This window comes from Crinia signifera, chromosome 3, assembly GCF_055691185.1.
Source record: "Crinia signifera chromosome 3, ASM5569118v1, whole genome shotgun sequence".
Classification (NCBI taxonomy): domain Eukaryota; kingdom Metazoa; phylum Chordata; class Amphibia; order Anura; family Myobatrachidae; genus Crinia; species Crinia signifera.
Genome location: NC_139219.1, coordinates 212280028 through 212305785, shown reverse-complemented (window position 1 = coordinate 212305785; position 25758 = coordinate 212280028). Strand labels below are relative to the sequence as shown.

At 38.4% G+C, this 25758-nt stretch overlaps 1 protein-coding gene across 2 annotated transcripts in view; it reads right to left on the bottom strand.

Annotated features, from left to right (window-relative positions):
• CSMD1 (CUB and Sushi multiple domains 1) overlaps positions 1 to 25758 on the bottom strand; it is a 1658539-nt gene that overhangs the window by 24967 nt on the left and 1607814 nt on the right. For both annotated transcript variants that reach the window (XM_083177358.1, XM_083177357.1), the window contains exons 65-69: positions 22642 to 22686; positions 17715 to 17876; positions 16131 to 16243; positions 15247 to 15334; positions 4796 to 4925 (exon numbers count right to left, since the gene is read on the bottom strand). In XM_083177358.1, coding sequence (XP_083033484.1) covers positions 4796 to 4925; positions 15247 to 15334; positions 16131 to 16243; positions 17715 to 17876; positions 22642 to 22686 — 538 coding nt within the window. The remainder of the gene's footprint in view (positions 1 to 4795; positions 4926 to 15246; positions 15335 to 16130; positions 16244 to 17714; positions 17877 to 22641; positions 22687 to 25758) is intronic.

The window sequence follows — 25758 nt, the reverse complement described above, 5'->3', positions numbered from 1 at the left end:
TGCTTACTGTTACTTTACAGTATATAACAATTGAGACAGCTGCTCTTTAAAGATGTGTTACTTTTAAAAGATTGCTGTACAGTATGTTGCATTATTGGTCCATTATAAAATAAAATGGTAGAATTCAGTAAGGAACCGGTAATTATCGTATACAGTATATACAGTAAGTATACTTGTAGAAATCAATATACAGCAAAGGTATGTTTTTTTTCTCTCTACTCCTATTGTACATTGGAAAAATATTTTTTGGTTAAGGCTTCTATTTTTTTTTCTTGAAATGTCAAGAATCCAAAGAAATATTTGATAATTTTCACTGTCCCCTCATATACCAATAGTTGTTCAAAATATATTTTTTAAATTGTTGAAAACATGTTGCCGACTTGTTTGTGGCTTTACACATTTTTATTTGAAGCAACCAGAAATATTTACTCACTTCAAATTACTACAGTACTGTATGTACAAATAATGCTACCCAGACCCTCTACTTTGTTTTATATTGTGCTACTGTATGAATTACAATAGATAAATCTATATTATTTGTTTTCAAATTAACCCAAGAATAAGAATACCATGAGTACAGTAATACAGAAAATATGGAGTGAATTCATTACAGTAGGTGCCAGCAGATGCAGCAGTTGGAATCTTGCTCCAAAGTACAGTACTTGCTGCTCCATAGGCAATGAGCCCTTTTCAGTTGAATCTAGCACTGGGCAAGTCAGGTGAAAGGGGCAAATCAGGCTAATATTCTTGGCACTGTAATCCTAAGGGAATGGCTGATTCACCCCTTTCGTATTTAATTGAATTAGTATCAGAAGTGTCTGAAATCATTTCATCTTTCCATACACAATTTGATGCAAGAATTGACCATTCAGGAATAACAATTTAATGAAATTATAACCAGCCAGGGAGGGGTAAAAGTCTCAGTTGAAACCCATCTTGCGCTTTTGAACTGTAATTAATTTGCCAGTTCCACCTTATCCAGTAATTGTGATTCATCTGATTAAATACCAAATATTCAATTGAGGATCATCATTTCCTATGTGCCTGTGATCTCACTGTAGCCAGTTCCATTACATCTGGTAAATTGTGATTTATCAGATCACTTCAGTCAATTTTAACAGCCTCTTGTATTGTATTTGATGTGCAATGTCATTTTAAGTGTTTTTAATGATTAAAAATATTGAACTTCACTACAGTATGTGCATTTTTCTGCCTTCGTTCATGTAAACATATAGTATGGAAGGACATCTTACTTCTCTGCAATCAGAAGCAAGTGCAGCATTGGAAAACACAGCACTGGATAAGTCTTGACAATTTCTCTTTTTGCATTGTATTGTTAGTGAAGGGGAGAGAATCCTTCACATTTGTATTTTGAACAGACTAAGTGCTTGCACTCTGGTGTTACATATAAAAAAAAAATTCTGTCTAGCTTATAGCAGCATTTATCTGAAAACAGAATTTTAATAAATTCACTTTGTGAATCTAGTAAAATATACTATATACACTTTGCATTGGAAATGCAAGATGTGATAAATGTGCCCATTAATTTAAAAGATTTGGCAACAGGAGCCAGAACAGAGCCTGGACGATGGCGTGTGGGTATAGGAGTTGGCGGGTGCATGCATGTGGCTGCTGCTCACCTGACACCATCCTCCCTGGTCTCAATCTGGCATCTTTTGATGTCAGATTGAGATTGATGGAAACACAGCCAAAACCAGTTGGTTTTGGCTATGTTTCCATCAAAAACAGGTGGATTGGCAGCTATTCCTTCAATCCACCTGGCTTTCAGCAGGTCGGAACATTTCGACCTGCCAAAAAAAACCAGCCAGTACTGAATAGGTCGGAACCCCTTCCGATCCATTCATGTCTAAAACTACCGTCTTTTCGGCAAAATGGCAGTTTTGACAGTGATCGAGTAAACCCCTACGGGGGTATTCAATCCGGGAAATTCCGACAGTCAGAATCCCGGGACATTTTTGGCTGGTTCAACAGGAACTCGACAGTTGGAATTCAATGCTGAGTGTCAGAAAATCTGTGGATTGGTGAAAATGGCAGCGGATTGTTGAAAAATGGGTGTGAATTCAACAATCTGCGGCCAATTTCAACAAAACAGATCCAACTTTTTTTTTAAAGTCGGATCTGTTTTGTCTGAAACTGCATTCAATGCTGTCAGTAATGGCAGCATTGAATAGTAATGCTGCTATTACCACTGGCGGAAATAGCAGCCGAGATTAAATATGGTGCATACACAATATGTGATTAGAGCTTCCGATTTTGACTATATAATCAAAATTGGGAAAAAAGGAATCACATTGCAAACAGCTTGCGATGCCGATGCAGGCCTCTGTGGGATTGGCATCGCAAGAAAAAATAGACTGTGCAGGCCAGCCAATTTCGACTATATTATATGCAGTCTGGTGTTCTCATAGTCAAAACCAGCCATCAAAATCTCAAATAACAATAGTCAAAAGGGAAATCGCATACATAGTCAAAATCTTACCATGTGTATGCACATTTATACATTGAAAAATAAGAGAAGCCCAGACAGTTTTTCAAGTTTTTTTGTACACTATATTGGGTATAGCATCACTCAAAACATGAAGCTTTTATAACAGCTGTAGGCAAAGAACTGGCACAGATGGAGAAGTCACACCTTTATGGGAAGGAGATGCCTAACTTATATTTAAACATACTGGGTGACATTTAATGGAATGCGATTTTTAGTCACTTTCAAATTCGCCCATTATCGCACTTTTTTGAAATCGCATTGTTTGCAGCAAATTCGCATATTTAATGAGATGCGTGTTCCAGGTAAAAAAGTGCGATTAAGTGCGATAATGTGTGATTTTTAGTCATGAAAATGTGAGATTTTTAGGCATGAAAATGTGCGAATTTAAGGAAAAATGTGGGCATTTGTGTTAAAAAAATTGTGTGAGGTCCCTCCTGAGCATAACCAGACCCGGGCTCATTGAGCCGGACCTGGTTCCAAAAATACGGGGGACAAAAAGCATAGGGATCCCCCGTATTTCTGAAATCAGCTCCGGATTCTTGGACTGGTCCTGGTTCCAAAAATACGGGGGGGGGGGCAAAAATTCTGGGGGTCCCCCGTATTTTGAAACCAGCACCGAGCTCCAACAGCCCGTGGTGTCATGCCACAGCCAGGGACACTTTTTACATAAGGTCCCCCGGCCGAAACATGAGCACCATGGCTGGTCAGCTTTGGACAGGGTACCTGGAGGAGTGGGACCCCCCCCCCCAATAAAGGGGTTCCCCCCAGGCTTCACCCGTCTAGGGCTGAAGCCCGGGGCTGTCACTGGCATCCGTGGGCTGTGGACGCCGACCTTATTATGTAAAAGCAGTCATTCCTAACATTGCTTTATGCAGGTGAACTACAAGTGCCAGCAGACCTCCCCCGCATGCTGGGACTTGGAGAACCACAAGTCCCAGCATGCAGGGCATTAATGGGCCCGCTGGGACTTAGAAAAAATCGGGCGCCCAGATAATACACAAGTACCTAACATTCTTTTTACAGGTGGACTACAAGTCCCAGTAGGCCCATTAATGCCCCGCATGCTGGGACTTGTGGTTCTCCAAGTCTCAGCATGCGGGGGAGGTCTGCTGGCACTTGTAGTTCACCTACATAAAGCAATGTTAGGAATGACTGTTTTTACACTATCAGGCCGGCATCCACAGCCCACGAACGCCGGCGACAGCCCAGGGCTTCAGCCCTGGACGGGGGACAGCCTGGGGGGACCCCTTTATTGGGGGGACCCCACTCCTCCAGGTACCCCGTCCAAAGCTGACCAGCCACGGTGCTCATGTTTTGGCCGGGGGACCTTATGTAAAAAGTGTCCCCCGGCTGTGGCATGACACTGCGGGCTGTTGGAGCCCGGAGCTGGTTTCAAAACACAGGGACCCCCAGAACCAAGACCCGTCCAAGAGTCAGGGGCTGGTTTCAGAAATACGGGGGACCTCTATGATTTTTGTCCCCCATATTTTTGGAACCAGGTCCGGCTCAATGAGCCCGGGGCTGGTTATGCTTAGGAGGGGGGACCCCATGCCATTTAAAAAAAAGAACTTTTACATATTTTTTAAGACAGGACCATGCACAGATCTCAATGATCTGTGCAGGGTTCTGGCCAATTTGCCTGTCAGAACCTTATCTGCATGTGTGGCAATTTTTAGACATATTTTCCCGAATTCGCATCTCATTAAATATGAGAATTGTATACTTTTCATTGGGAAAACATCTGGATGCGAGTTCCGGCGCGACTAAAAATTGCACTTTCAGAATGTGCGATTTTGCAGCAAAAACCAAATTTTTTTGCAGTTTTTTGCATCTCATTAAATATGCAAATTCGGGATAAAGTGTGATTTTGGACATTTCCACAAAAAGTGTGATTTTGGACAAATTCACAAAAATTTCATTTTTCGCATCTCATTAAATGGCACCCACTGTATTTTCAGTTGCATTTCTTTCCAATGGACAGATAATGAATACAAATGAAATGTACAGGTTACTCTTTCGTTAATGATAACTCAAGTAAGCATAGTGTTTTTGCTCATTTCTATTGTAGCAACTGTTGTTCATTCTTTATTCAGGCATCCTCCTCTATTGGACAGTACTGTACATTATGAGCCATTCAGCAATTAAGAGAAGCTTTAATCATGTTAATAAAAGTACAGTTTCTTTTGTCTGCTTTCAGTGTAGGGGGGACAGAAAATACTAGTGAAAATGCAAACATAAAACTATAAGCATTAAATCTTGTGCAGATATACGTGGATTAATATTTACCTGTGTTTGTAAAGGTAGAAGGCGAATCCTGATAATATGAGGGCAAAAAATGGAACCAAGATTGCAGCTGCTACAGAACTGCTGTTTGTGCCATAGTAATTATTGGAAGAGTCATTGACATTACGAGAACCTGTAACACACCAAAAAGTTTATTACAATGATTGATTATTTTACAGTTACCTATTTCATTAGAGCTGAAAGCAATTACAAAAATAAAAATAGACTGGGTAAAAAAACAAAACAACTACGTTTTTTTTCTATAGCATTCTGCTCATTAATCCTTTCCGATACACTAATGATGGGCCTATTCCTTAGCGAAAAATGAACAGTTTTTTACACTCAGCACTTTTTTCTGAGTAGTTTATTTAGACAATGGATGTGTATGAGATATATCTAGAGCAGAGGTTCTTAAACTAGTTTCTCTGGGACCTTTATAAGGCAACTTTTTAGCTTAAAGTAAAAAAAAAGTTGAACTTAGTGGACATACATCTTGATTCAACCTTACTTACTACAGTATGTTACAATTATTAGTATTACTAAATGACAGCAGCAAGTTACCGCAGAATAGCTGCCACAAATGTATGGTCAGATAATCGCACATGCACAGCAGCATTGTGGAAGCATACAACATAAGTGAAGTGAACACTAAATGCGGTCACTTCCTTTCTTACACCAGGCATGCCCAAACTATGGCTCTCCAGCTGTTGTGAAACTACAAATCCCATCATACTTGGCCACAGTTTTGCTATTAGGAAAACTGAAAACTTTGGCAAGGCATGTTGGGAGGTGTAGTTTTCACAACAGCTGGAGGGCCACTGTTTGGACATGCCTGTCTTACACAATTGCAGAGCCAAGCTACTTTCAGAGTCCCTGTCCTGCATGTGTTTTTTTAATATATTAATGCTTATGTTAATGCTTATACCTGTTTGCAAAGCTTTGGGGATTGCAGGGTGGCTGTGGGTGACAGCGAGAGACAATGAATGAAATGGAAAGGCTGTGGGTGGCAGGGAGAGGAAAAAGGTGGCAGTGGGAGAAAAGACCCAGGAAATGGGTGCACCCCCGCTGCCAGCCGGGTGGCCCCTATGTACAGTATACACTATAGCTCTCTAAATCTATCTATTTAGATAGATCGATAGATAGATAGACAGACATACAGTATGACATGAATACAACACCAAATCATTTAGAACTAAATATATTAGTGTTTTGTGTAAGCAAAATGTTTTGCCACGGTATATCTACCAGGCATATATTTAGCTGTACTACTACTGTATACTTTTCAGTATTTTAGATTTACAGTCTTAACAGCTGAGTATAACTGTTACATCCTAAATACACTGCAGTGTTTATCAAATTCACCAACCCCAAAAATGCAGCAACATTTCCCTGAATAATTAGCTATATATCACTAGGACTGATTCAGGAAAATAGTTCCTTGTATCTTGTAGAATGTATCCAATACTGCTCATAGTGTTTCAATATGATATCATTAAAATAATATGGTGGACCCTCCTAGTTCTGTCATCCAATGCAAACAAATACTGCACAGTGCACACCATCTAATTGGCCATCTGTAAAATAGCAAAATGAAGCCACATTAGGTGTACCGTCCCATTCACCTTGATGCTTTTTGTCTTTGTAGATTTGGTTCAATTGGTCTTATCACTGTATTTGACTCTACTTCTCATATACCTAGATGACTATAAACTGTCATAACCTTTTCTGGGAAATAGATATGGAGGAATTTGGTTGCTGCATAACAGAGGGTATGTATCAATGAAAAGACTGGCAAATCTACAAGCAAAAAAAACCTTTTTCATTTTAATGATATATTTTCCCCACAAGACTTCATGTCAATTTCCTATATCTGTGCCTGCAATAATGCAACATGCTGGACATATTTGATAGAGATGCTCTAAGATAATTGTTTTCTGGCAGGAGGTTCAATAATTAATTAGCATTATTACCCAGGTATATTTCCCATCAAAGCTCTCCTATTAACTTCTGACCTATTCCTTATACTGTATAAATAAATGACAGTAACTCGATAATCATGAATCATACTATTTCCTCACATCTTATTCAGTGCACACCATTCTACTGGAAGAGTATTGTACAATATGTGTGCACAAATAAAACATTTGATGACCTATGCTTGTCCATTTTTCTGCATCAAGCAATTTTGCCTACCCTTTGTATGTCCCCAAACCTCCCACTCCATCCCTCTAAGAAGGCTCTTACTAACAAGGCCTTTCATCCTTTTGATTTCTGTCTGACTTACTCAGCCAAGAAATATACTTTACAACCATGCCTTTACATGCAATTACATATATATATATATATATATATATATATATATATATATATATATATATATATATATATATACTGTATTTTACATACATTATATATATATGTTACATTGCACCATATTTTTCATCTTTGCTATATTTTTTAAATGACACACATTTCTATTGAAATATGTGTCATTTTATACATAAATGCTACTAATTATAAAATCCTGATCCTCCCACAATCCCAGCTTTTATTAACAGCATCCACCATGACTGATCCAAGCTTTCCTCAGGAGTTTGTGTACAACACAAACCTCAAATATTTTCTCAAAAAAAAAAATCAAATGTTTCAACAATTACAAGGTTATTTTAATTTCCTTTTTTTGTTATAAAAAGATATTTTATATGTCTGAATTAATTGTAAAATACAACTACTCGACTGTACATATAATTAAAGGGGCTTTGATTTCTCACGAGACTTGTAGCATCATTGTTCAATAGTTAATTAGCTGCAGTATGTACATTTAAGATTACACTTGAGTAATATATTCCAACTCGTTATTCATTCTTTTCTCTGATGCATTAGTGAATTTGTTAGCACGAATCAAAAAGCTATTTTTAGCCACTTTGCCATAATAAAGAACAAGTTGGCATTGGAGATTTTATAACAATCCAGGGATTCCCTGACTAGTTTCACTGTGAGTCTTTTAGTGACCTTTTCAGATATAGAAAACTGCTCATTCAGTAACTGATAAAATTGTGTTTATGTAGTAAATCTATTGAGATGGAATTCTAAATATAAGGGTATGATAAAAACATAGTTTCTGCAAAATAAAATTAACTGTGTATGCAGTGTTTTAGAGGAAAATAATGGGAAGTTTATAAATCTTTTTAACCACTTGCTTGGCATGGTCACCAAAATAAAAGCTGAAAATGAAGACGAAGCAATACAGCTTCTATGAAGTGCATTTAGTAAGATGGGAGTTCTATTGAAGATTGGATGTTGTCTATAGCAAACAATCAGATTCTACTACTTCTAGTACTTCTATAAGATAATAGATATTGGGGGAAATTTACCAAAATGGATTCATAAAAAATAGCTGTATTTGTAGGCAGAAATACACCTATTTTTTACACATTTGTATTTTCGGGATTTACAATCCCGAAAATACAACAATTCGTATTCCTAATGATGGGACATTCGTATTTGTATTTACAAATACGAATGTCTACACCATCGATAGAATACGACAGAAATCACCATTCAAAAGAATGGTGGTTCCTGATTTACTAAGCAGCCGTACTGATAATACGGCTGCTAATTGGTGTAAAACAGGCACCAAAATACGACAGGAAAATACACCCTGATGTTCCTGTCGTATTTGGCTTTAGCCTGCACGGATCAGTCACAGCTGTAACCAGCACCAGGCTGAAGGAGCCGGGGCCGGTAATTAAAAATCAGGGAACCCGACAAATAGGGGTTCCCCGATTTTTAACAACCAGCCCCAGGCTCCAGGTCCGGGCTGGTTCCCAAAATACGGGAACTTTTTTGGCTATTTTGACCTGGTACAACCTTTACTTTCCAAGGCAAAAATATTTGAAATTAGTTCATTCATTTCTTTTTGTTGGAAAACACTGAAATTGCAGTGGGGAAATAACTATCTTTCTGTAGAATTCAATACTGATATAGAGGTTATTTCATAATCTTATTGTACCAATACTTAAATTCAAGAGCAACATTTTTTCACAGTTTTTAAATACCAAATCCACATCATAGTATCAAATTAAACAGGAACATCATAGTATAACCTATATAGGAGACATTTATGAGGGAATTTCATCAAATTGAAGCAATTCAATAAAGAGGAATAAAGCCATTACTGTTAATAGGGTTGTCACCAGTAACTAAAAATAAGGGATAATCTTAGGTCAAAATTTAAACAGTCTATAAAAACAACAATCACATGTTAAAGATTTGGGCCAACAGAATCATTTAAATTATTTAAAAATAAGGTAATTTAGTAGACACTGTGGTCTATATACTAATCCCTGGGGATAGGTATAAGGCGAATGGAGATAAAGTAAAGACTGTGTTTGACAGAAGGTGGTTGGTTTGTACTTTACCTCCATCCACTTTTTGGAGGTGATACAGGTGGGCTCGCAAAGCACATGTGGTTTGGTAATGGACAAAACCATGTGCACTGCAGGTGGGGCAGATGTATCGTGCAGAGAGAGTTAGATTTGGGTGAGTTATTTTGTTTCTGTGCAGGGTAAAAACTGCTTTATTTTTACACTGCAATATACTGCAGATATCAGTTTGAAGTACACACCCCACCCAAGTCTCTCTCTCTCTTTGCTCATGTTATATCAGCCCCACCTGCAGTGCACATGATTTGGTTAATTAGCAAACCAAATGTGCTTTGCAAGCCAACCTGAATCACCCCATTTTTGTCTACAAAACTTAGTACAAAGGCAGCTTGGTTCTAGTGTGGACTTTTACACATTCTATGTGATACCAGCACATACAAGTTTAGCAATGCCTTTACAAGAACTAGTAAAAGTGATTGGAACTTTTTGCAGTTACCATTCAGTTTAAATAAATCATTTTATTGTTGACACCTAAAGTAAGCATGGTTAGGACTGAACCTAGTTCCGTCTACTAGATGTATCGCTTAGCAACTGTATGATGTTTATTCGTGTGATACTGCTCTGAACTTATACTATGCTGTATATGCCCATGAGAATTAGTTCAGCCCAAATATTGGTGTAAGTATAAATTTGATAATATATTTCCCATGTGGGGAATTTATATACTGTACATGTTTAAAACACAAATGAGTTGTATGTTCTGAGCACACCTAGTGGTAGTCGATCGTTGTATGTTCCTGGTATATAACAAAAAGCAAACAAACATTGTTATGCTGTATGTACACATTTGTGGATATACCAATTGTACAGCTGGCAAACAATATATAGATAAATTCATTGGCTCGTATGTACAACCTTTTGTGGATGGCATCGTTGACAGGCGTATTGCATCGATCCTGCATCATGACATCTGCCTGTTTTTGTGGGCAACTGACTGACTGACCCATTATCATGGCCAAAAAAACCTCAACCAATTATTTGACAATTTTTGTGATATCTAGCAAGACTTTAGGGTAAATTTACTGATATGGTAGATCTATTGAAGATGGGATGTTGTCCAAAGCAACCAATCAGATTCTATTTATTATCCTCTAGAAGGTGCTAAATAAATAAAAGTAGAATCTTATTGGTTGCTATGGGCAACATCCCAATTTCAATAGAACTATCTACAAAAATGTACCCCCAAATAGGCCCTCATTCTGATCGATTTGCCCCATTGCGAATTCGCCCCGGGGACCCATGGTGACAGTATATGGAAATCTGTTATAGGAATTAATTCTGAGAATATTAAAAACAATTTTAAATATTTTATCATAATGGTACTGTATGGCAACAATTCCACAGTATAGCACATTTTACTTATTTATGCACACAAATAATTAGGCATCAAAGTTAGCAAAGCTGCTTTTTTATTTTTATTTAGTCAGATTTTTTTAAATGTCAGTCTCAGCATTGCTTCTACATAACAGCAAATGTGCAGGAAGGTCTTAATAATTCCCCTACATATGCATGGAGCAGTATACAGTAAGAAACCTATATGAACATGTAAATGCCCTTTTGTGAAAATGTGAACTTTGTATTGCAAAAGGATGCAGGATGGCTCCCCGACAGTTGGGATTCCGACAGTCATTCCTCCAACGTCGGAATCCCAACTGCTCCCTCGTGGGGGTCCACGACCCCCATAGAGGGAGAATAAAATAGGTGGCGAGCGCAGCCCGCAGCGTGGCGAGTGCAGCGAGCCCGCAAGGGGCTTCATTGCGCTCCCCACGCTGTGCAGTCGGGATTCCGACGTCTGACTAATGACTGTCGGAATCCCGACTGTCTGGCAAATATACCACAATCATTGCACAAAACCCCCTATTTAGGAATACATGTAGGAATTCACAGGCAAATACAGTGGTGTCTGCAAGATTGAAGTGGTTCCATTTCCTGTGAAAAACTGGCTGAATTTAGGGCATTTATTGAAAATGATGGATTAGGTACATACATTTGTCCACTATTGCACTGAAGTGGAAAAAAAGATTTAAGTTTGGAGCATATTAATGTAAAAAAGCTGGCAGCAGTTAAAATGAAGGTATCTACCCCTGTCACAAGAAGGCACATGACTTTTCTCCACTGCCCAGCTACTTCCATTCCCTAGGTGGCCAGAGGTGAAAAAAAAATAACCTGGGGCTAAATGTGTAAATTGTAAAATTAGCCTCAAAGTTCTAGATGTTGCCTTGTAAATGATTGCTGCCTGAAAAAAGGGGGCAGACTTGCATAAAAATCCCACACCACTATACCCCAGAAGCTATTACATATAGGGCCTGATTCCCACCTATTCGCTAGGCTGCTTATACTTGCAGCTGAGTGAACAGGACAGCGCCAGCCACTTCACTTTGCTAGCAGGTGAGGGGATGTGTAGGAGAGCACATCCCTTTGCTAATGGCCGAAGGAGAGAGACCATCGCCGACCATCAAATGATTTTTCTCAACTTCAGTAATAAAATTAAGCTGCAGATTAACAAAAATGGGTCGGGCAGTGATATCAACAGTCCACCCTGCGGAGGCGTCCTGTCCCCTTTTCTCCCCTGCTTATGCAAATGCCGTGGTGAGTGTGATACTCGCAGAAGGCATTCAAACAGGGGGTCGCACATGCACATATTCACACATGCACAGACCCCCCCACCATAAAAAATGGGTTTGAATTTGGACCCATATGAACAGATCTGGATCGGCCCCCTAGCCCCTGGTCCCTGTTCTTGTAAGATTTCACATTATTCAGCTTCCAGTTGCATTATACTGTAGGAAGCACAGTTGTTGCCACACTTTATCTAATTCAAGAACTCACCAAACTGATGGATATATTGGAATGCCTAAGGCCCTTCCAATCTTTATTCATTTTAAACATAAGTTGATCTAAAGTAGGCAGTAATTAAGGATGAAACAGAAAAGTCTAATAAATTAATGATATACCGTCCGGATTCTAATTGATTGGTTCCCAGCGTGTTTGCATTGGGGACCGATGTTTCTGGGTGTCCCCATTGTGAACACAGGCAGGCACATGTCTTCTGGGAGAGGACAGCTGACATCACAGAATGTCCTCGGACCATGACACCGCAAGTCTGTCAGTCCAAACTTAGATTTGCGAGCACTGTGGAAATCATTTGATGGTCGGTGACTATCAAATTACTTTGGACCCGCAAGCTACCCTGTGAATGGATGTTTATGCAAAACATCCATTTGCAGTGCAGCAGTGATATTCACAAAGCGGCGGGGTGGGCATTCGTACACCCGGCAGCCGGCGCTAGAAGATTTGCTAAGCAGTGAACTTCCACTGCTTAGTGAGCCAACCAGAATGATCCCCTAAGTGTGAATATAAAGTAGATTTGACTATGATTTGAGGATGGACTATATTGTAATTGTTTAATCTTTTGTCAAAATTCAAAGGAAGTAGACAAACTACATATGTAATGTAGATACAAATTAGTTTTCTAGGAGCCTTAAAGTAGGTACGCACACCCTTTTTTTGTATGACTAATGTTCCATGTTGTATCAATTATGGTGCACATTTTTTGAATAAGACTCTTTTTTATTATTTAAGTTGATACTGTAGTCCAGTGCTTATCTTTAAATTGTTTACAGACTGTAATACTTTTTGGTTTAATTTATTTACAGTAAAACTAAATGTATTTTTATTTAACATTTGAATTCTTGTTGGCATCCCAGTTTCTGAGTTCCATTTATTTGATATTATGCACACACTGTATTTGACAGGCTGGGAATTGATAAATTTTACAAGTGCAAGGATAAAAGGTAAATAAAATATGTATGAGACATCAGACTATATCTTTCAACACAAAAACTATTTTGTATTGTATTTTGACAGGTTTCCTTTAAAAAGTAAAAAAATAAAATAACTGAGACTCTTTTTGATTAAGACTCATAAAATAGTGGCTCTCATAGGGCGAGACAATTTATACCTGCATGGATTGTGTGGGTACAACATTTCTTGCATTGCCTCTTTACTGAGGCAAAGCAGGAAGCAATAGCATCACAATGTATAAACATCTACGATGCTGAAGTGGAGGAGATACAAATTCCAAACACTGTGCAGTGATTCCTGCTAGAGCCTATAGTGCATTTGCCTTGTGCTACAGCAGTCCTCCTCTGAATTTATGAGGGATGCTGGTTTCAGATGTGATCACACTGATTATGCCCCCGATGGATCTGACTCTTGCTGAGGGGTAAGTGATGCCCCACTTTGAAGGGTGCCATGCAGCTTCAGGGTGCAAATTATTATTTTTCAAAGATTTTTAAAAATAATGTGGCATTGGTTCCCTGGATTAGACCACACCCCCTGCCTTAGATGGACCTTGCCTCCCTCTCTATGCTCCTAGGTATGATCATACCTCCCAATTCTCTCCAAAAAAGAGGTTCTGTCCCATTTCCCATCCAAGGTGGTGAGTGTCCCGTGGTGGGGACAGTTTGGAGTCCCCCTGTCAGTAAAATAAATAGATGCTGTGTTCATGTGCACATTATCTATTAAGGGAGTCAGAGGGCACAGGGGGAATAGCCAGCAGCTTTTACAGCACTGTCTATGTCCCCACAGCGGCAAAACAGGGCATGAGAGCACACCCCTTTTCAGGAGCGCAGGGCCGTGCATAGCGCAGACATCACAACCCCAGCCTTCCTAATGATAGGAGGTATGGCATGATGAATATACTAACATATATATGAAATGTCTGATAACTTTTATTCCTGGTCCTTTACTATGCAGTGGTATTTATACTCATTTCATCTAATCATTCACAGGTTTAGGTTTATGTGTTTCCCCATCATCACTAAACCTGTAAAATACTAATAGCAAAACATTTGAAACAATCATATGATAGCTATAAATTAGTCTCACGTGTACAACCAGCACAGTGAGTAGCACTAAAGCAGTTATAGTGCCAATGTATTTAACTGATATTGATTTCACATTCACATGTCTATTAGATGACTCATGTTTGGTGTTATCTCCTCTGAGTGATATATACCCTTGATTAGATTGATCTTAAGACTCTAAATTGTAAATATCAGAATTTGTGTGGCCTTCACCTCACTTTTTCTTCACCTCACTTTTTCTTCAAACAGCAGTTAACATCTAAGTAAGGGGTCCCAGGCAAATTCTGAATTAGATTAAAGATAGAGACTGGAACTGCTTTTGATGGGATATCTCACCTCTATCTCCCCTGATAGTAGGTCAACTCACCCAATGTGAATCAAATATGAGAAATTAGAAATAATTAAGACGAGGCATGAGGTTATTAAGAAATATTGGTATACAAATATCACGAAGAGGCATAGGTTATTCAAAAACAATTGGTTATAGCTGCACAGCCCAATGCAGTGGCATAATAAACCTTTCTTGAACATTTACACAGCAGTAAGAGGTATGCAACATAAATTTAATGAATGATACCATAATGTTGGTCATTACATACTGCACTATAATTGCAAAGCTAGTTGCAACAATACAATGATATTATCATGTACAGTAAGATTCATTATCAGACTATCTGAGAATCAAAATGCAGCAATAGATCTGGGATATTCTGGTGGTTCTAGTCTGAGATCAGCATATATACATGATTACTGTAAGATATTTTTCTCTCTCTGGTGTTACATCGCTTACTCTTGGGAGCACCACCAACCAGTCAACATTACCAGGATTACAAAGGAAATATAGATATTGTTTAATGTTTCTGAAATTTTGGGCTGATGAAAAGCGTTACTGTGTGGGTTCTTCTTCACCTTCAGCTGGGCACTCTATGTTATATTGTCACTGAGTACTCCAGGCCTTGCTTCTGTGCTCTAAAACTAGCACCACTACCTAGTTTTAATGTAAAAATTAGCTCCTTATCTACCCATAGCACCAGAGGCTCCAGCAATGGTAGGGAGAACACTCGAGATTTAAATGTTAATAAGTGGTACTGGACATTTCACCTATTAATGTCTCATGTCTATTAAATAAAAAAAATCTTACTTTGTTTTTGAAATATAAACTTTCCAAAATCCTTCGATTGTATATCACCTTGGTAACTAAAAACACTCTTTTCTCTTCCTGACGATACCTGTATAAACAGATAAAGAACATTTTATAAGTAACATGCAAATCTTAAACTATAGTGCCTGTAACATAAAGCCTAACAATATTTTTTTTAACAAACAGATTTTACAACTTTTGCTAGTTTAGATTATATTCAAATTATTTTTAGAATTTGCAAGGGATCTTTAAGGATTATTAGTTGGTTGAGGCTATGTTGTGGTGGTTTTGGTGGTGGAGCATGTAAAATCTATATTAGGCAAGTTACAAAGGGGTATTTTTGACTACCATTTAGGTGGAATGTAGGGACCTCCAGTATCAGAGATGCCTTCACAATAGCCTGGAGTCTTAAACATATTTTTACAAAATATAGGTAACTAATAACAAATTATCTATTACTATGTAGCACTCAATCTTGTGGCTAATGCCCCCTTGGTGTGCTGGGGATAATCTGTTTTGGGCATCTTTCTAGTTTAGAACACCCCCCTCTCTTTCATCATTTGAGGGGTATTAATGATTTGATTGAGCAACTTCCATTTTATACTTCAGTATGGAATAATTTAAGAAGTTTGTCATACTTTAGGTTTCCTTTTGTGGTACCTTACTTCAGTTTCCATTTGCTACTTACAGTACTGTAGTTACTCTTTATGGCAGCTGAGTAAATATAGGCAGATTAGAGAATCTGCTTCATTGTAAAGTATTATAATATTTAAATTAAGAAGACTTGGAATGTGCGTGCTAATAAGTTGTACAACATTAAATACTAAAACTATAATAATTTTGCTTGAAAAACATTTGACAGATTTTATTATTTAAACACTTACATAACCATCCATGGCCCAATTGTCATTTCCAAACTTCTTTATTAAAACATCAGAAGGACCTTTAATTTGGAAAATCTTCAAAAGCAAATGGGCTTCTTCTTTTTTATAAACACCTATGAAAATGTTAAATATTTTGTTAATCAAACATGTGGCATATAATATTATATTTATAACTAAACCAAACATGATCTGTCTACAGTGCAATACTTCAGTGATTTAATTTTGCAAACTTTCTAATGAAATGTTACATTGTCATATTTTTAACAAAATATTATTGAGCATTCTGTATGTAAAAAAAGAACGCTCTAATACAATAAAATTAATAATTTTGTTATAACAGTAATATTTTTAATGGAAAATAGATGTTAATCCACGGTTCCAAGGCTAGATTATAGTAATAGTAAGTGACTGTTCCAGAACTCATGGGAAATGTTGAAAACTAAGTTGATCTTTTAGAGTTAATCTTCCTGCTCTGTGTACATTTATTAAAATGATAGGGAGTGGGTATGTATTGGAAATTTTTATTTTAAGAAATAATTTTCTTTCATTAAATAGCATCTAATGGTAATATTTCTTAGCCTCCTATAAGAGGTTATCTTATTTCAAAATGATATGAGGAAAACCAGTAAGGCTTCTAGACACATACTAAAAAACTCAGACTCTCTGACTCTTGGCATATCATGTGATAGCACAAAGTGTAATGAGCCCATGCAACAGTTCTTATTTACCTATTAGCTGCCTAAAAATGCTGTCAATTTATGCAGCATCACATATTTACAGTATTGTGTCAGTAAGACTATAATTATTTGGTGTTGAACCCAAAAAGATGTGTGCTAAAATTCTGTCTCCACATCTATCTATCTATCTATCTATCTATCTATCTATCTATCTATCTATCTATCTATCTATTTGGGTTGAGTAGGGGAGACCTCTGTTGGTCACAAGACCAACAGAGGCATCTAGATTAATTGAATCCTGTGAAGTCCTGAGACATGGTGGGCAAGTATAGTATTCCTCTCTCAAACCCAATCCTAACACTTCCAGCAGCCTAATCCTCCATTTCTGCAGCCTAACCCTTCATTTTTCTTCTTGTTGCCTAACCCTCCCACCTGCAGCCTAACCCTCTTTTTTACAGCCTAACCCTCCTTCTACTAAACTATTTATCTATCTCTAAACATATGTGCTGTTCATGCTCTGTCATTACTGCAGGTCTTAAACATTTTTTTCAAATGACTGAACTCAAGAATACAGCATGTATCTGAAGTTTAAAGATACATGCAGTATTTAGTGATGCACTTTATATTAGACTTAAATTACAATATAAAGAGCCCAAAATGGTAATCATAAATTACAGTATACTAATCCCCATTGTCAAAGAGTATCATGTGATTAATACTGCAGCACACAACAAACACCTTAATATGATGTAAATGAAGATTATTTCTAGAATTCTCTTTAGCATGTATTTGTAAAGCCCCCCCCCCCCCCTCAGTGTATGAAAATGTTTCAACCTGTTATGCGAAGCCTACTAGATAAGTGGTTACCATAATTGTTATAAAATAAGTGTTTTGAATTTGAAATTACCTGATAGCTTTAATTCACTGTTATTAGTATCCAAAAATGTTCCATTCACTTTGCTGCTTGTGTTATTGAACCAATCAACAGTTAAAGTTGCTGAATGTTGCTTCCCAAGGTATTCATAAAACCCCTTCCATACTGAATTTACTGAAAAAACATCTGAAGGAACTGAAAAGAAAGTTATATGTTACAATTTGTCATTTTGTGTTGTTCGGCCACAACTCTTAACAATATAATATTAAAATAATCTTTCCATGGTTTTCTTAATGACACAAATGTAAGTAAGTAAGTAAGTAAGTTTTATTTATATAGCGCACTTTCTCCAACAGGACTTTAGGCGCTTTACAGACATTAAAAATAACAATGCACATACTGCAATACAATGCAATACAAAGGGTTATCAGTACAAGGAACAGGCAACAATGGCAGTACAGATGTACATCACACATACAGATATGCACAAGACGCATTCTAATAAGGGACACGGACATGGGGAACATATTTACCGAGCTGTGCAGTACCCAGGCAGCCATTCAGCGGCGCCACATGGTGATTGCACAGCCAGTAACAGTACTGATATATATATAAACTAGATGTACTCTAATGAGGGAAACAGACATGGGGAACATATAATTACTGAGCTGTGCAGCACCCAGGCAGCCAATCAGCGGCGCCACATGGTGATTGCACAGCCAGCTAGGTAGCCCGTAACAGTACTGATATATATATATATATATATATACTAGATGTACTCTGAGGGACACAGACATGGGGAACATATAATTACTGAGCTGTGCAGCACCCAGGCAGCCAATCAGCGGTGCCACATGGTGATTGCACAGCCAGCTAGGTAGCCAGTAACAGTACTGATATATATATACTAGATGTACTCTAATGAGGGACACAGACATGGGGAACATATAATAACTGAGCTGTGCAGCACCCAGGCAGCCAATCAGCGGCGCCACATGGTGATTGCACAGCCAGCTAGGTAGCCCGTAACAGTACTGATATATATATATATATATATATATATATATATATATATATACACTAGATGTACTCTGAGGGACACAGACATGGGGAACATATAATTACTGAGCTGTGCAGCACCCAGGCAGCCAATCAGCGGCGCCACATGGTGATTGCACAGCCAGCTAGGTAGCCAGTAACAGTACTGATATATATACTAGATGTACTCTAATGAGGGACACAGACATGGGGAACATATCATTACTGAGCTGTGCAGCAGCCAGGCAGCCAATCAGCGGCGCCACATGGTGATTGCACCAGCCAGTACTGTACATATAGAACACAAAAGAACAGTACAGGGTACACAGAACTAGTCATAACACAATTAAAGCACAATTCTTAGTACACAATACAGCTCAGATATAAGGAAGTGAATGAAAATAGATGCAGGTATAGATTGTAGATGAGTAAGAGAGCTGTAGTTGAAATACAAGAAGAGTGCTGTGAGAACAGGAGGGAGGAGGGCCCTGCTCTAAGGAGCTTACAATCTAGAGGGAGGGGGATACAGACAGGTGACATGAGGTGCAGGTAAGGAGACCTGAGGCAAGAAGTAAGCCATGGCAGGGATGGTCAGGACACGAGGCAGCAGGTAAAGAGAATGGACAAAGTAGTCCTCGCTCTCCTCCTATCTTCCCCCTACACCTGCACCCTTGACCCCTAACAGCTTTGTACCATGGGCCATGCCACAACACACCCTGCTAGGGGTAGAAAGCATGCAGAGTAAATAGGGAATGCACAGGATTGAGGAACCATGGCTCTGGTATAGAGATTGGTTCAGTATGGAGTTCATTGTCCTGGCTGTGCAGACTGTAGGTGATGCTGGGCCAGGTAACTCACTGCAGCATTCTGGATTTTCAGTGGATGATGTTTAATTTTATGTACTTCTGTGTTCCTCCAGTATTTCTTTATGTAGTTGTTCAATGTTTGTTCAACTGTTTCTTTAACTGTTCAGATGCTACCCTTAGTTAAGAACACCCTTTGTTAAAACAGCAAGCTGAAAGTCATGCCATTCATTTTGTATTAGTTTGTATCTTAGACTATATTCTCCTTTTGTTATAGATGTTTAAGCCATGGATCCTAAGTAAGTTGCCATTTTCACAGGTTTGTGGCAAAATTATGGTTCTGGCTTATATACTACTTTTCACTAAAGTAGTGCTGGCCCTAAAGTTGTTAGCCATATCAAGAAGACAGATAGAGGAATTTGTGCTCATCATACACCAGTGTTGAGCCGAGCTACATTTAACCCTGACATTACTAGTTGAAGCATTTATAATACCTTAATTTTACCAGTTTTTATTACAATGTCTCAATATACAAATGAAAGCATAGAACAAATAGATAAATGGAGACAAAAATAAATCAGAAATAGTTTGTTTAGCAAAAATGCCAATTATTGACTCATCAATGCAGTCAGATGTTTCAGATGCCAGGAAACCGGGCCATTTTCGGGTAGGCTGGCCCAAAACTGTTTAAAAAGGGTTCAGCAGCGCTCGCCCCTGGGCTGGCTGGGTCGCGGGAAGGGGCCGCAGCACTTTGCCTAAATCAAACATGGCCGTAGGAGGGCTGCTGCGCATGCGCACACAGCACCTCCCACTGCCTGATTCAAGATCCCCGCCGGAGTGGCGGATACAGGGACACTGGACGCCAGGTGGATGCCGGCCCCCCCGGCGCTCATCACCATCGCCGCTACCCCCCCCCCGGGGCACGCTTTGTAATTCCGGCCGCCACCACTCCCCCCCGCTCCTTAAATATAAAAAAGCTAAGAAATCACACATACATAAGTATTCACAGACTTTGCCGTGAAGCTCAAAACTGAGCATATGCGCATCCTGTTTCCACTGTAATAAGGCTGTAACATAATGAAATGTGGAAAAGTTAAGCACTGTGAATACTTTTTGGATGCACTGTATGTCACCCTTGGGTGCAGGTATGTGATAAGTGACATGATTCACATTTCATATTACATTTACTATAAAAATTTGAATTGGTCCTTCACCACTAACCCTGGGCACATTGGCAAAAGCTTAAAGGCACAATTATAAGTTAAGTCTGACATAGCAGGATATATCTTGCAGGATGAACCTCTGACAAATAGGCACATACTGTACCAAGAAGGTGTTGCATGACACTGCAAAATGCAGTGGTAGCAACTTTGGTTCATGCTGCTATGGTCATATTTAACTCAGAATCCAAACAGACCTCACACCATCATGCTTCATCCTCCATGTTTGACAGTTGCTGTCACAGGGGATAATTTTCAAGAAAGGGCAGGTAAGAGCAATATATTCAAATAGCATTTATACAAAAAATGTAAAAGAGCAGTGCATCAACAGCAAAACGGGTGTGGTATGGTGGTCTGACAGGGGGGGATCCCGACAGTCAATATCTGGATGCTGGAATCCCAACTGCCAGTGCTCCAACAGTGGGGTCATTGCAAAGAAGCCTCTTGTGGGCTCGCTGCGAATGCCATGCTGTGATCACCACGCTGCGGGCTCGGAGGCTCGCTTTGTTCACCACAGGTTGTATTCTCCCTCTGTGGGGGTAGTGGGGGTCCACAAGGGAGAATAGCCCCTGTTGGTTGGGATCTCCTGTCTCAGCACCGGCAGTCAGGATTCCGAGGTCGGGATACTGACCATTGGGATCCACTCTGCCAGGCAGTCATCTGGCACCCCAGCAAAACATGGGGTATTAAAAGCATTGCTCTTTTAAATCTTTGGATTTAAAATGCAGCCTTACAATCAATGTCTAGTAAACAATCCTAATTACTGTATTAAGGTACTATTCTTTCATCTACTCAACTGTGTATAAAACCCCTTCATGATGAACCAAAGACCTTCAATTTTGATTTATCGGTTCATAAGATAATCTTTAAATCCTCAGTAGTCTTCTGGCAGTGCTGCAGAACAGCTGTATTTTCTTACAGCTGTGTCCTCATACATCTAGCCACTAGAGGCAACAGTTCCTGTTCAACTCTGCTAATATTGCACATTTTTTTCCCACAAAAATGCAGACCTTGAGTCAGGACTAAGGCAGGCCAGCAGCTAAGTGAAGGAACACTGGTTCTTTTGTGCTATATGTGATGTGTGGGTATAATGTGTAAGGGGCATTGATGTGTGGTATAATGGGAATAAGGGACACTACTGTGATGTTAAGTTGAATTGGGGGTACTATTGTGTGGCCACACCCATACCCTGCAAGATGACTGACTGTCTAAAATAGGGGAGGGGGTGCACTTTCTGGCATAGAGCATTCAAATCTCAAGAACTATTTATGTAATTGTGACAGTTGTTCCAATTTCTCCCCAGCAGCAGTGCCTGTAATCTTAAGAGTGTGTTTGTTGGAACAATTATTTATTCTGATATTATGGTCAGATGAAGATAGATTATTGCTAGTATGATTGCATAGGTGTGTACATGAATATTGGTATTGTGGTCAAACTTCCATTTGGAAAGAAGTCAATAAAATCATTGTATCAAAAAATTGATTGCAAAGGCATATACCCAGCTTTAAGGCTAATATCAGCTGTTAAAACCAACTGCATGAATAAGGGATTTAAATTGCAGCCATCCAGGTGTAATTGAAGAATACTTCCATTGCCTGCATCAATTCTATTGAATTTATTATATTTCTCCATATTCCTATATAAAATTTAAACAGTGAAACCATACAATAAATACGGTTATAGCTCATAATATTCTGTATCTTTGCTATGCCTTTTGCAGCTCCATAGAGCTCTACGAGTACAGATTTTATGGACTGTCTAAGCTTGTGTTCATTTGGCTGTGTGTTCATTGGCAGTTTTAGATTTAATTTAGCTTATTATTAGTTGTTGTATTCTACAGGCCATATACTGTAGTGAACAGATTTTATAATATTCAAATAAAAAAAGAGAAACACAAACCTGGAGTTTTTGTGACTGTCACATTAAGTTCCCGTAGTCCTTTACCTGTAAAAAATACATATGTGTATTTATAACAAAGAGGAAAACAGACCAGCCACGCAATAAAAGGTATATGTTTAGAAATTAATAGCATGACAATGAAGTTGTAATATACTGTATAAATTGGTTACAGTTCATTGATATAGTTTATTTAATAATATACAGTAGGTATATCTAGTACTAATCTAACTTGCACAATACATACTATAACAATGCTAAGAACTGATAAGATATTACATTTATGCTACTGGCACATTTTATGAAATAAATCTGTTTTAAAGCAGTGATGTGCAGTGGTGGTACAGAGAAATACTGTTACAGCCACCACCACACTCCCCCCTTTAAGCAGCTGCCGACACCAGAACGATAACCCCCTTCCCCCTATAATGACATAAAAATAATACCCACCAGGAACTCCAGCGGAGAGCTGTTGCACAGGTTACAGGGAGCCGGGACATGGGGACAAGGAACCATGACTGAGGGGTGGGGGAGCCGGGGTACAAGTGACAGGAGAGGAGAGAGCACTTCCAGAAGCTTCATTGACAGGGGCTGCTGTGATTGGACAGAAGCTGGATCCACTGTTCAATCACATCAGCCCCTGTCGATGAAGCACTTCTAGTAGTGCCGGTTCTGCCATTATTTTTTAATGAACTTTTTTGGTCCACGGCCAAGCCTTGCCTCCCCCCCCCCTCCCAGCTTCCTCCACTTACACTTATTATTGGGAAGCACACTTATCAGTGCCTCCCAAACTATTTTAAATATTAGTAAAATGCTAAAATAATATAAAGAAAATACTTGTTACCCAGAATATATGACATGGGTATATTATTTGTATTATTTTAACCAAAATGACAAGGGAACACTGCCTCCCCTGACTGCACTGTTTGCATCTGAGTGTAGTAGTGTAGTGTGTATTAAAGAATGTAAAGACATCAGAAGATAGACAAAACAGGAATAAATACAGCAGAAAGAGATAGCGTACAGTTTTTATTTTTTTGCTCCTGGAATGATTTGTGTTAATAAGTGTATAACAATAAAACTAGAATATTATCATAATATAACAATTATACATGGAAAATCAGAGTACAATAATTGCAGTTCATTTCTAGGTGATAAGTAATATAGTAAAGTTTGTGCTACAGTAGCTACTAAAATAAAATATGATCTAGCTGTGATATATTATATATTTATATATTTTAAGGAGGGCACAAATCTCCACCCCACAGGTGTAAATTCCTCCCAGTTGCTGCCTGGTATAATTATAATATTTTGTATATCCTGTTATGTAGTGCTGTCCCTGCTGTCACTCCTTGTCCCTGCTGTCATTCTCCCTGTCCCTATTTCCCTGCTGTCCCTCTCTGTCCCTGATATTTGGCTTATATTGTGGTGCATATTGTGAATTTTTAATCATACCCTGTGACATACTGTAAATTTTGGCTCATTGTGAGGCAAACTGTGAATTTTGGCACATATTGTGTGGCATAATGTGAATTTTGGCATAATGTGAACTGTGTAATGTGCGTATTGCACTAAGAAGGGAATATTTTGCACGTCGGTAGATCACCTTTAAGTAAGAGTACAAAAAGTAGATCCCGAGCTACAAAAGTCTGGCCAACCCTGGTCTAGATTATTTTGGTGCTGAAACTTATACTTGCATTTTAAGGAATGTAGTACAAGTTTCAGCACCAAAATAAAAACAATTACATTACAGATATTTGATTATGTGGACCTTGATCAAAATAATTAGAAATATTAATAAAAATTGATTGCCTACCCCTGCATTATACAATACAATACAGTGGTTATAGCAGTGTTTCCCAACCTTGGTCCACAATGCAGGCTAACATTCTAGGTTTTAATTATATCCATACATGACCTAATATGGGTAAATTACAACAATTGAGGTACTAATTATGTCACCTGTGCTGAATTGTGGCCATCCTAAAAAACCTGGACTGTTAGTTTACCTTGTGAAGCATTATTGGCGTCATATAGCTGTCTTCTACCATTTGTTAATTTCAAATATTTTATTTTTAGATTTACTGCATATTTAAATGAAAATGATAAAAAATATATTACAACTTTTAGTTGTGTTTTTTTAATTAGAAAATGTGGGTGTACAGAGAGAAAAGCACAAAATAGAAGCCCCTTCCTATCATTGATTTTTGCTTACAGTGGCGCTGCCAAAAACATTGGAAAGTGTTCTACCTGACATGATTTAAATTGCAGTGGATGTAAACTAACACTTATATAATAGTTTGTGATCTAGGTATGCCACATATGAACATGACATATGCACATAATCTTTAGTCCACAGTCTGCCTAATTTGCTAGAATGCATGGGCATGCCTGCGTTTTCCCTGACACTCCTAGAAAACCACCTGTAACCACCCACAATTGTCGGATTTCTGTCAACCAACTTGCATATCGCCAGCAATCAAAAAAGTAGCAGGATTTTATTGCAGAAAGGCTTCGAACATGCATACTATGAGCTATATGTGTGGCCAGTCTATCGATAATTGCCCGACCTGTGAATTCATAGTCCTGCGCTCAGGTTTGAATTAACCCCATAGTTATTTTATTACCTTACTTGTGGGTTAACATTGACATCACTTATTGTAAAGTATATCTAATACATTTTGACACACTACTCAACTGAAGTATTGGAAAAGCATAATAAAATAGTAAGAGGATTCTAAATCTTTTTTTAAAATAATTAAAAAAACTTTCATATAAAGTACTAGATAGTTTGCACCGCTTATTACAGCAAATGCCAAGATTTGACTAATGAAAGTACAAGTTTCATCACTTGAAAACAAAGAGAGAGAAAGAGAAAGATAACCGATAAAGTAGTGCATACTGTTTAGAAGGCCCCAGTCTTCTAAACCAGGTTGCATTTTGGAGCTTCAAAAGAAGTCTGTAGCAGCTCCCAGGGGATCATAAAGAGTTAAGTAATGGACAGGGCAAGGTTTTTTTTACTTGTCCTTACATGCAGGTGCTCCATCTGTATTGTTACAGTATACTGTATGATGATACCATGAGCACTTTGTAACTATTGCTAATTGACTGTCTTCAAAA